Source organism: Pteropus medius, unplaced genomic scaffold (assembly GCF_902729225.1).
Source record: "Pteropus medius unplaced genomic scaffold, Ma_sr-lr_union100, whole genome shotgun sequence".
Classification (NCBI taxonomy): Eukaryota; Metazoa; Chordata; class Mammalia; order Chiroptera; family Pteropodidae; genus Pteropus; species Pteropus medius.
The window spans coordinates 148,631-161,915 of record NW_024352841.1 but is presented as its reverse complement, the minus strand read 5'-3'; the positions used below and the strand labels follow the sequence as shown (position 1 = coordinate 161,915).

Here is a 13,285-nt window from a genome sequence, read left to right as displayed (position 1 = left end):
AAAAAAAAAAATGAAAGCACCTTACACGAATTATCTGACTCCATCAGAAAGAGTGATATAAGAAGAATTGGTATACCAGAAGGAGAAGAGAGGGATAATGGAACAGAGAGCCTATTCAAATATATAGTCAATGAGAATTTCCCAAACCTAAAAAAAGAACTGCATCCTTGAATTCAAGAAGCAAACACAATACCTAATTACCTCAACCCAAAAAGGCCTTCTCCAAGGCACATTATATTAAAACTGTCAAAAATTAATGACAAAGAAAGAATTCTTAAGGAAGCCAGAGAAAAGAAGACAGTAACCTATAAAGGAAAAACCATTAGATTATTAATGGACTTTTAAGCAGAAACTTTATAAGCTAAGAGGAAGTGGAATCAAATATTCAAACCATTGAAAAAGAAAATTACCAGCCAAGGATAAAATATGCAGCAAAGTTAAACTTTAGATATGAAGGAGAAATAAAACTTTTTCAAATGTATAGAAACTAAGGATATTTTCCATCACAAAGCCTGTGATACAGGAAATACTGAAGAGGATTACTCTACCTGAAACAAAAAGATATAAAACTATGAATAAGATGACTAACAGACAAGCAGAAAATTGCAACCCTTATTCAGAATAAGGTATTATAACATTAAATATTACATAATGGTTAAAGAGGTAAAACATTTTTGAAAGAGAAGAAGATGATAGCTACTGCAACTTGGAAATGAAACCACAGCATAAACAGGGATATTTGAGACAACAAAAACTAAAAGGGAAGAGGGTAAATGTCTGAACTTGCGAAGGGGAATGGAGATAAGACACACACAGAAGAAAGAGGACTACTGTATATATGAAACTTTCTTTTACATAAACTTAATGGTAACCACACACCAAAAATCCAGAACTGAGACACATAACATAAGAGGGAACAGAGGGAAAAATCATAGAATACCACAAAGCAAAAATAACAGACAAAAACACAAGGACAAAGTAACAGTGAAGACACTTAGCTACCAGAAAACAAAAGATAAAATGGCTATAGGAAAACCTCATTTTGAAATAATCACCCTAAATGTAAATAGACTGTGAACTCACCAATAAAAAGTCACGGAGTAGCAGAGTGGATCAAAAAACAAAACCCAACCATATGCAGCCTTCAAGAGACACATCTCAGCTGCAAAGACAAATATAGACTCAAAGTGAAAGAGTAGAAAATGATACTCCAAGCAAATGGCATCCAGAGAAAAGTGGTTGTAGCCATACTTATGGCTGACAAAATAGACTTCAAGATAAAAAAGAAAACAGGACACAGTGATGGACATTTTATAATGATAAAGGGGACACTACAGCAAGAAGACATGTTTATCGATATATATATTTCGATAAATTTATAAAGCAACTACTAACAGAACTAAAGGGAAAAACTGATAAAAACACAATTATACTAGGGGACCTAAATACTTCAATGACAGCTATGGATAGATCATCCAAACATAAAATCAATAAGGAATATCAACCTTAAATGACACATTAGACCAATTGGACATAATTGACATTTACAGAGTTTTTTATCCCAAAACAACTGCATATACATTCTTCTCTAGTGCACATGGAACATTCTCATTGATTGATTGACCACATACTGGGACACAAAACAAGCCTAAACAAATTTAAGAAGACTGAAATCATGCCAAGCATATTCTCTGACCACAATGCTTTGTAATTGGAAATCAACTGCAATAAATGGGAAAAAATTCTGTGGAGATTAAATAACATGCTACTAAAGAATGAATAGGTCAAAGAAGAAATAAAAGGAGAGAACAAAAGATACATAGGGCATGCAAGAGGGGGCAGGTGGGGAAGGAGCGCCAGAGAGATCCCAGTGGCAAGGCTCGTGTTCCTGCTCCTGCCCTGGCCCCCAGCACCTATCAGTTCAGCTTGGCTCAGCTATGATCAAGGCGATCCTTATCTTTAACACAAACAGGAAGCCATGGCTCTCCGAGTTCTACCAGCCTTATAGTGAACATACACAACAGCCAATCATCAGGAAGACATTCCATTTGGTATCTAAAAGAGATGAAAATGTTTGTAATTTCCTAGAAGGATTATTATTAATTGGGGGATCTGAAAACAAACTTATTTATAGACATTATGCAACATTATATTTTGTCTTCTTTGTGGATTCTTCAGGAAGTGAACTTGGCATTTTAGATCTAATTCAAGTATTTATGGAAACATTAGACAAGTGTTTTGAAAATGTCTGTGAACTAGATTTAATTGTCCATGTAGGCAAGGTTCACAATATGCTTGCAGAAATGATGATGGGAGAATAGTATTGGAGACCAACGTGAATGAGATTTTTACACAAATTGATGCACAAAATAAACTGGAGAAATCTGAGGCTGGCTTAGCAAGAGCTCTAGCCCGTGCTGTATCAACTTTAAAGAATATGAACCTTCCTGAGATTTTAAGAAATATTAACATTGGTGACATCAGTATAAAAGTGCCCAATCTGCTCTCTTTTAGTAAAAAATTTGAAAGATCACTCCCAGGTAAAATTCAGGGGAAAGTCATTTAAGTTTACATGCAGTTGTTTACCAAAAATAGAGGAGGAGAGTTTTAACTTTTGCTCTTGGATTTAACTCAAGGTACGTATACAAGTTGTGTAAAATCGGTATGATGGTTTAATGTTGCTTTCTTGCTCAGTGATTTTGAAAAATAGAGTATTTTCAGTGTGCGTGTGTTTTTTTTTTCTTGTTGTAAAAAAATCTGCATTCCTATGCCCACCTAAGGAGTGCCTCTATGTATTGGCTACAACAGTATTTCTAAAAGTGTTTGAGACATTTCTTTAAATTATATACAACCCCAAATATTGGTTTTCTGTATGGATCACAGTGCGGCATTTCTTAATTCTTTGTTATTTGTCACAATTGTTATTTAAAAAACCTGGTATGTATTGCATGAAAACATTATGACTTTTCTCTTAGTTTAAATAAACTTCAGGGTAACCTAGGGGTGGGGAAGGATACATAAAAACTAATGAGAATGAAAATACAACATATCAAAACTTTTGGGATACTTCAAATGTGGTAATAAAAGTTCATATTATTGGCCTATCTCAAGAAACAAGAAAAATCCCAGATAAACACCTAAAATTAATCTTAAAAAAACTAGAACAAGAAGAATAAATGAAGCCCAAATTCAGCAGAAGGAAGAAAATAATAAAAATTAGAGCAGAATTAAATGAAATTGACGATAGACGATAGAAAAATTAATGCAACAAAGAGCTTGTTCTTTGAAAAGATTAATAAAATTGACAAACCTCTGGCTAGACTCACTAAGGAAAAAAGAGACAGGACACAAATAAAATCAGAAATGAAAGAGCATGATTGTTTTTTACAACAAGCTTTCAGTTTTTGTCTGTTGAATGTGCTATTAGCTCAGATTTTTCACATAAGGCTTTCATTATGTTGAGGTACTTTCCCTCTATACTCATTTTATTGAGCATTTTAATCATAAATAGATTAAATTATTTTTTGTACATCTATTGATATGATTATATGATTCTTATTTTTTAATTTGTTAATGTGATGTCTGACATTGATCAATTTGCATATGTTGAAACATCCTTTCACCCCTGAAATGAACCTCATTTGATGATATATTATCTTTCTTATGTGTATTAAGTTTGCTTGTTTAGAATTTTTGCATCTATATTCATCAGAGATATCGGTCTATAGTTTTTCATTTTTTGTGTTATCTTTACTAGGTTTTGGTATCAGGGTAATATTGGCCTCATAAAATGAGTTAGGAAGTATTGTGTCTTTTTCAAATTTTTGGAAGTGTTTGAAAATAGGTTGTAAATCTTTTTTGAATGTCTAGTATAATTTACTAGTAAAGACATTGCTGTCAATAGAGTATTTACATCCCTTTCTATAATTGTGTGTGTCAGTTTCTCCCTTTAGTTCTGTTAGTAGTTGCGTTACATATATTGATGCACCCAGTTTGGGCGCATATACATTAATAAGTGTTATGTGTTTTTAATGTATTACCAACTTTATCATTAAAAAATATCCATCTTTGTCTCTTTTGGGCTGTGCATTCATTTCCAAATTTCAGTAGCTATTGTCTTCTTTTCTTAATGTTTTTGCCTCCTTTAACCTTTAGATTATATTTAAACACTTAATACCCTATTCTGAACAAGGGTTGAAGTTTCCTGTTTGTGTCTGCTAGTCATCTTACTCATAGTTGTATATTCTTTTGCCTTTTTGTATCAGGTATAAAAGCCCCATTAACATTTTTTTTTTTAATACAGGTCTGTGGTGGTAAATTTCCTCAGCTTCTGTATGTCTGAAAAAGCATTTATCTCTCCTTCATATCTAAAAAATAACTTTGCTGGATATATCATTCATGGCTACTGATTTTTCTCTTTCAATAATTTGAATATTTGATTCCACTCTTTCCTAGATTGTAGGATTTCTTCATAAAAATATGGTGATAATCTAATAAAGTTACACAAAGCCATGCTAATAAGACCAGGAGACTTAGGAGTTTTGCTTAGTGCATAGAAACAGACAGAAAGGTAGCAAAAATGGGAAGACAAAGAAGCAGAAGCCATATGAGAGAACAAAACAGAGATCTGGGAATAAAAGAGTCAAGTAATCTAACAGATGCAGAGTTCAAAACACTGGTTATAAAGATGTTCAGTGAACTTAGGGGAAGTATAGATGAATTCATCGAGAACTTTAACAAAGAAATAAAAAAAACAGAAATAGAAATGAAAATTCTAAAAGGGAACTTGTCAGAAATGAACACTTTATCTGAGGTGAAGAGTATATTAGAGGGGGACTAAACAGAGTTGATAAAGAAGAGGATCAAACCACTGACATAGAAGATGGGGAAGCCAAGGAAACTCAATTATAATGGCAAGAAAAAATAAGTCAAGGCAGTAATAATTATTTAATGAGCCTATGAGACAGTATTTAATGTAAAATATTCATGTCATAGGGGCACCTAAAGGACAAGACATTGAAGAACTATTTGAAGAAATCATGGGGGAAAACTTCCCTCACTTGGTGAAGGAAAGAGACAAACGACCCCAGGATGCTCAGAGAATTCCAAGAAGGAGAACCCCAAAGAGGCTCACCCCAAGACAGATCATAATTAAACTGCCACCAGTTAAATACAAAGAGAGAATCTTAAAGGCAGGAAAAGAAAAGCAGTTAGCTACCTACAAGGGAGCGCCCATAAAACTAGCAGCAAATTTCTCAAAAGGTACCATGTAAGACAGAAGAGCTTGGGACAAAATATTGGAGGTGATGAAACCCAGAATCTACAACCAAGAATACTTTATCCAGCAAAGCTGTCACTTAAGAGTGGAAGGACAGATAAAGAGCTTCCCAGATGAAAATAAGCTAAAGGAATTTTTCAACACCAAGCCAGTATTACAGGAAACCTTGGAGTGACTTCTTTAAAAAAGACATGTATCAAAATCATGAATAAAAAATCAAAATAACTACATTTTTATCAACATCTAATCAAAATGGAAAAGAATTAAGTGCTCCAACCAAAGGTTAGAGTGGCTGAATGGATAAGAAAATAAAACCCCTATATATGCTGACTACAAGAGACTTCAGAAAAAAGACACACACAGACGAAAAGGAAGGAGATGGACATAGAGGGTATTGCGCTGAATGAGATGGGTCAGATAGAGAAAGACAAATATCTCATGATTTCATGTACATGTGGAATTGAAAAAAAAAACAATAAATAACAACAAAAGCAGTAATAAACTCATAGATACAGAGAATATTTTGAGGGCTACTAGATGGGAGGGCAGTAGCGGGGTACAAATAAAAAAGGCAAAGAGATTAAGAGGTACAAATAGATAGTTGCAGAATAGACATAGAGATGTAGAGTGTAGCATGAAGAAGATGATTAATAATGTAAGAAATAATAAGGGGGAAGGGGGTACTAGATTTAGTGGGATGATTTCTATGTAAGTTATGTGGATCTCTGATTACTAGTTTGTACAACTGAAACTGGTACCGACTGTAATTGAAAAAAAAAAACTCATTGCATTGTACAATGTAAATACGAGCAAGTAATTTTCTATTATATTTCAATAAAGCCGGTAAAAAAAATGCCAATGGGATTTTGATGGGGATAGCATTAAATCTGTATAATGCTTTAGGTTATAAAGTCATTTTAACTATTGATTTTTCCCATCAAGGATCACAGAATATATTTCAATTTCTTTGTATCTTCTTCAATTTCTTTTCATACGGTCTTATACTTTTTATTATATAAGCCCTTCACATGTTTCATTAGATTTATCCCTAGGTATTTTATTCTTTTTGATGCAATTGCAAAATGAATTCTTTTTTCCACTTCTTTTTCTGAAATTTTGTTATTAGAGTATAGGTACGCTATGAATTTTGAACAACGATTTTATATGCAGAAAATTTACTACATTGGCTCTTTGTTTCTAGTAGTGTTCTTGAGGAGTCTTTAGGATTTTCTATACAGAGAATCATGTCATCCACAAAGAGTGACAGTTTGACTTCTTTGTTTCCTATTTGGATGCCGTTTATATCTTTCTCCTTCCTGATTGCATTCACTAGGACCTCCAATGTTATATTGAATAACTGTGGCAACAGCAGACAGCCTTGTCTTGATCCTGATCTTAGAGGAAAGGTTTTTAGTTTTCACCATTAAGTATAATGTTGTCTGAGAGTTTGTTATATATGGCCTTTATTATGTTAGGTACTCTCCTTCTACACTGATTTTCTTAAGTGTTTTGATCATAAATGAATGCCGTATCTTTTTCCGCATCTACTGATATGATCATGTGATTCTTATTTTTCATTTTGTCTGTAAGGTGTATCACATTAATTGATTTGCATATGTTGAACCATCCTTGTGCCCCTGGGATGAAGTCCAATTGATCATGGCGTATAATCTTTTTAAGATATTGTATTCAGTTCTCTAGTATTTTATTTAGAATTTTTGCATCTCACTTCATGAGAGATATTTCTTTTTTTGTGTTATCTTTACCATATTTTGGTATCAGGATAATATTGGCCTTATGAAATGACTTAGGAAGTATTGCTTCTTCTTTGATTTTTTGGAAGAGTTTGAGTACAATAGGTATTAAATGTTCTTTGAATGTTTAGTAGAATTCACCGGTGAAACCACCCGGTCCTGGACTTTTACTTTTTGTTAATTTTTTGATGATTGTTTCAATTTCCATACTACTGATTGGTCTATTTAGATTTTCCAATTCTTGATTCAGTCTAGAAAGGTTGTGTCTTTCTAAGTACTTTCTAAGTACTTTCTAAGTACTGGTTCATTTCTTCTAGGTTATTAAATTTGGTGTTACATACTTTTTTCATAGCATTCTTGTATGATCCTTTGTTATTTCTGCAGTGTCTGTCATAATTTCCCCTCTTTCATCCCTGATTTTGTTTATTTGTGTCTTCTTGGTGTATGAATTCCTTATCCATTATGAAGTGTCCCTCAGTATCTTTGTTTACCTTTTTTATATTGAAGTCTATTTCATCTGATATTAGTACTACTACTCCTACTTTTCACTGAATGCCATTTGCTTGAAATATCATTTTCCATCCTTTCACTTTGAGTCTATATTTGTCTTTGGAACTGAGATGTGTCTCCTGGAGGCAGCATATGGTTGGGTTTTGTTTTTGTTTTTGTTTTTTTTTAATCCAACCTGCAACTCTATGCCTTTTTATTGGTGAATTCAGTCCATTTACATTTAAGATGATTATTGAAATATGAAGATTTCCTATAGCCCTTTGTCTTTTTTTTTTTCTGGTAGCTTGTTGTTGTTTCCATTGCCTTCCTGTCTCTTATGAGTCTTTGTTTTTTTCTTTTTCTTTTTTTTTTTTTTGGTTGGGTTTTGTGGATTTTCCCTCTGGTCCTTCTTGTTTTATGTTATATATTTCAGTTCTGAATCTTTGGCATTTGGTTACCATTATGAATATGTAGAAGATAGTTATACACACACACACATATATATACACATACACAGACATACACATATGTGTGTGTGTGTGTATTAGTCTATTTTCTTCTGTGTGTGCCATATCTCTATTCCTATTCCTGTGTGTGCCATATCTCTATTCCTGTTTGTGAATTTGGATCTTTAAATCCTCACTTTTTCTGTTATTGTTGCCTCAGATTGTCCTTATGTATGCTAAACACTCATTACTATCTTGCAATAACAAATCTCTTATTATTTAAGCTTGTAGTAGCCTGTTCTTAGTAAGGGTTGCACTCCTCTGCTTCTATCTGCCTAGTAGTCACCTTACCTATAGTTATGTATTTTTTAGTCATTTTGTTTTAGGCAAGCTGACCCCTTTCAGTATTTCCTGTAATGCTGGCCTCGTGGTGGAGAATTCTCTCAATTTTTGTATGTCTGGAAAGGTCTTTATTTTTCCTTTATGTCTAAAGGACAGCTTTGCTGGATACATTATTCTTGGATGGTAGTACCTTTCATTTAATAGTTTGAATGCTTGATTCCACTCTTTTCTGGCTTTTAAGGTTTGTGTTGAGAAGTCGGATGATAATCTAATGCTTTTTCCTTTATAGATTACCATCTTCTTTTCCCTGGCTGCCCTGAGAATTCTTTGTCATTCGTTTTTGGTAATTTTAGTGTAATGTGTCTTGCAGTAAGCCCTTATGTATGTTTAATTAAAAACTTGCTCCTTAGCCTACAGCTATGATATAAGCTAATATACTCTTTTCACAGAAAGCCTGAGTCCCTGTGTCTGTTACCTCTTGTGCCCTGGGCACGGTAGCTGTTTAAGAACTCTTTCTCCATTGGTTACAGTCCTTTGGGACCCCAAATCATAAGCACTGCTAGCCACCAAATCTAAGTGAAGTAGAGGTGTCATCTTTAGTAACCACAAAAATTAGGGAACCAGACAAAGGTATAAGCTCTTTTCTGGAAGATACCACCAAGTTGGAGTGAGACAGAAAGAGAACACGAAGATTATATTTACTGGCCTCTGTTCCTTGAGAGCACCTCCATTGGCCCCATAAGCATGTTACATCAGGAGCCTGCCCCTCAGACCAAAGCTTCTGGACAAGCAAGTAGGTCTCTTTCACAGAGAGTCTGTAGGTATGTTTCGGTCTTCTGTCTGTGCAATGCCCTGGTTGTGGTAGCCTGTCTACCAAGAACTGTCTCTCTGAGTGTTACTATCTCATGGGACCCAGGAATACAAGCCTCCCTGGCCTCCAGATCCAGGTGATCAAGGGGTGTCCCCTGGGTGGCAACCACAAAAACTGGGACACCAGACGTTTGTAGAAGCTTTCCTCTGAGAGAGTCTGGTGCTTTGGAGCACAGAAGAGAGAGTGCAAAGATGATGCCCACTGGCTAGAGCAAGGCAGAGAGGAAGTGCAAAGAGTGCATCTGTGAAAAAATTAAGAAAGAAAAAGAAATAAAGAAGTAAAAGGAAATGGGAAAAAAGATGGTGCTGCCACCTTAAGCAAGACCGAGGGGGGAAAGGAAAATGGTTTCCACCAAACTTCATCCCCAGAGAGTATCCCAGCAGGCCTGTACTTCTCAAAACAATGCTTTAAAATTAGCAAATGAGTCTCTTTCACATAATGTCTGGGCACTTTTCAAAGAGCAGCTTCTGCACTCAACTTTACGGAGGTGAGACTGAACGGGAGCTTTTGCAGAACTGTTTCTCAGTTTGTGATAGCCCACAGATCTGTGAGCCCCATTGGTTTTCTAACATAAATGTTTTGGGTACGCATCCGTTAGGTGCCAGTCTTAAAAGTTGGGAAACCGAATGTGTGGTACAATCCCTTCACTCATCAGGGAGAAATTCTGAGCTTTGAGTTCCCTTCTGATTGTGGGTTGCTGCACCTGATAAAAATGAATCTCAGCCTTTCCTCCCCACTTCAATGTTTTGTTTTGTTTTTCCTCACTTGTTCAATGTGAAGAGTTTGCTCCACTAATTTTTTAGTTTTTTTTTTTCAGAGGAAATTCTTCCATACATAACTGTAGATTCAGTGTGTCTGTGGAAAGGGGTTACTTCAGGATCTGCTTACGTCTCCATCTCTAGCTAGAACTTTCAGCTGTAATCTTTTGACCCTGATGGCCACAGATTTTTTATTCGCCTGTACAGTGAAAGTGCTTTCCACATTTCTTTTCTTTATTTTAAAATTAATTTAGTTTTTTTATGCTGACATTGGTTAACAAAATCCAATAAGTTCCAGCTGTACACTTTAACAGTAAGGCACACATATATTTAAACTATGTGTTCATCTCCCATAGTTAGATTTCTTTCTATCACCACACATTTGACCCCCTATACCCCATCTGCCGCCCACCTCCACCTCCCCGCTACCCTCTGGTAACCACTAGCCTATTGCCCATGTCCATGAATCTCTGTTTGTTTGTCCTGTTCATCCCATATAAGTGATATGTGATTTTCGACTTTCTTTGTCTGGCTTATTTTGCTTAGCATGATTATCTCAAGGGCCATCCATGTTGTCACAAATGGCAATATTTCATCTCTTATGGCTGAGATATGTTCCATTGTATATATGTACCACAGCTTCTTTAGCCAATCATCTATCGTAGGACACTTCAGTTGCTTCCATGTCTTGACCACTGTGAATAATGCTACTATGAACATTGGTGTGCCAATATATTTTCATATATAAGTTTTCAAGTCTTCGGGGTAAATACCCAGTAGAGGGATTGCTGGATCATATGGTAGATCAATTCTTAGTTTATCAAGGAATCTCCATACTGTTTTCCATACTGGCTTTACTAATTTGCAGTCCCACTAACAGTGTATGAGGGTTCCCTTTCTCCACATACTCTCCAACATATGTTATTACTTGTCATGTTGATTATAGCTATTCTAACAGGTGTGAGATGGTACCTCATTGTGGTTTTGATTTGTATTTCCCTAATAGCTAGCTATGCTAATCATTTTTTCATATATTTGTTGGCCATTTCTACGTCCTCTAGGGATAACTGTGTGTTCAGGTCCTCTGCCTGTTTTTTGATTGGATCATTTGTTTTTGTGTTGTTATTGAATGGTATGAGTTCTTTGTATATTTTGGATTTTCAGCCCTTATCAGAGGCATTGCTTGCAAATATATTTTCCAATTCAGATGGTTGTCTCCAATTCAGATGGTTGTCTCCAATTCAGATGGTTGTCTCCTTACATTGTTGCTGGTTTCTTTTGCTGTACAAAAGATTTTTAGTTTGATGTAGTCACATTTATTTATTTATTTATTTACTTCCCTTGCCTTTGAGGTCAAATTCATAAAATCTTCTTTAAGTACAAGGTCCTTGAGTTTAGTTCCTATACTTTATTCTATGCATTTTGTTGTTTCAAGTCTTAAATTCAGGTCCTTAATTCATTTTGAGTTAATTTTGGTGTGTGGTGATAGACAACAGTCTAGTTTCATTTTTTTCAGGTGGCTTTCTAGTTTTTCCAGCACCAATTATTGAAGAGGCTTTCCTTTCTCCACTGTATGCTTTTGGCTTTTTTTTTTTTGTTGTCAAAAATCATTTGCCCATATATACATGGGTTTACTTCTGGATTCTCGATTCTGTTCCACTGGTCTGGTAGTCTGTTTTTCTGCCAATACCATGCCATTTTGATTAATTTTGTATTGTATTATAATTTGAAGTCAAGCAGAGTGATGCCACCAGCCTCATTCTTTTTTTCTCAGGATGGCTTTGGCAATTCGGGTTCTTATGCTTCCATACAAATCTGATGATTTTTTATTCTATTTCTTTAAAAATTGCTGATGGGATTTTGATGAGGATTGCATTAAATCTGGCTAATGCTTTAGGTAATAAGGTCATTTCAATTCAAGAACACTGAACATCTTTGCATTTCTTTGTATCTTCAATTTCTTTTAATAGGGTCTTATAGTTTTATTATATAGGTTCTTCACATGATTCATTAGATTTATTCCTAGGTATTTTATTGTTTTTTGTTGCAATTTCAAAATGAATTATTTTTTCCACTTTTTCTGAAACTGTGTTATTAGAGTAAAGGAATACTATGGATTTTTGAACATTGACTTTGTATCCAGAAAATTTACTGTATTCACTGATTGTTTCTAGTAGTGTTCTTGTGGAGTACTTAGGGTTTTCTATATAGAGAATCATGTTGTACACAAAGAGTGACAGTTCAACTTCTTCGTTTCCAATTCAAATGCTTTTTATATATTTTTCTTTAGTGATTGCACTTGCTAGGACCCCCAAAGTTATATTTAATGACAGTGGGGATAGTGGACAACCTTGCCTTGTTCCTGATTGTAGAGGAAAGGTTTTTAATTTTTCACCCTTCAGTATAATGTTGCCTGAGGGTTTATTGTATATGGCCTTTATTATGTTAAGGTACTTTCCTTCTATGCCAATTTTGTTAAGTGTTTTGATCATAAATGGATGCTGTATCTTGTCAAAGGCTTTTTCTGCATCTATTGATAAGATCATACGATTCTTATTTTAAAATTTGTTTATGTGGTGTATCACAGTAATCGATTTGCATATGTTGAACCATCCCTGTGTCCCTGGGATGAAGTCCACTGGATTGTAGCGTATAATTTTTTTTTTTATATGTTGCTGTATTCGGTTCGCTAGTATCTTTTTTAGGATTTTTGCATCTGTGTTCATGAGAGATATCAGTCTGTAATTTTTTTGTATGTGTTATCCTTACCACATTTTGCTATCAGGGTAATATTGGCTTCATAAAATGAGTTGGGAAGTATTGCCTCTTCTTTGACTTTTTTGGAAGAGTTTGAAGAGAATAGGTATTAAATCTTCTTTGAATGTTTGGTAGAATTCATTGATGAAGCCTTCTGGTCCTGGACTTTTACTTTTTGGTAGGTTTTTGATGGTTGTTTCAATTTCCATACTGCTGATAGGTCTATTTAGATTTTTCAGTTGTTCTTGATTCAATCTAAGAAGGTTGTATCATTCTAAATACTTGTCCATTTTTCTAAGTTAATAAATTTGATGTTATATACTTTTTCATAATATTCTTGTATGATCATTTATATTTCTGCAGTATGTCATCATTTCCCCTCTTACAACCCTGATTTTATTTGTGTCCTTTCTCTTTTTTCTTTAGTGAGTCTAGCCAGGGATTATTCAGTTTTATTAATCTTCTCAAAGAACCAGCTCTTCATTGCATTTATTTTTTCTATTGTTATTTGTTTACAATTTTATTTATTTCTGCTCTAAATTTGATTATTTCTTTCCTTCTACTGACTTTAGGCTTCATTTGTTCTTCCT

General features: G+C 34.5%; 2 protein-coding genes across 14 annotated transcripts in view; both read left to right on the top strand.

The window, feature by feature from the left end:
* ZC3H12B (zinc finger CCCH-type containing 12B) overlaps window positions 1-13,285 on the top strand; it is a 354,164-nt gene that overhangs the window by 277,755 nt on the left and 63,124 nt on the right. The gene's annotated exons all lie outside the window — the stretch shown is intronic.
* On the top strand, window positions 1,790-2,606 carry LOC120592524 (AP-3 complex subunit sigma-1-like). Its single transcript, XM_039850269.1, is given in 2 exon segments — window positions 1,790-2,313; window positions 2,316-2,606. Coding segments are annotated over 2 exon segments (738 nt in total). The 5' UTR covers window positions 1,790-1,826; the 3' UTR covers window positions 2,567-2,606.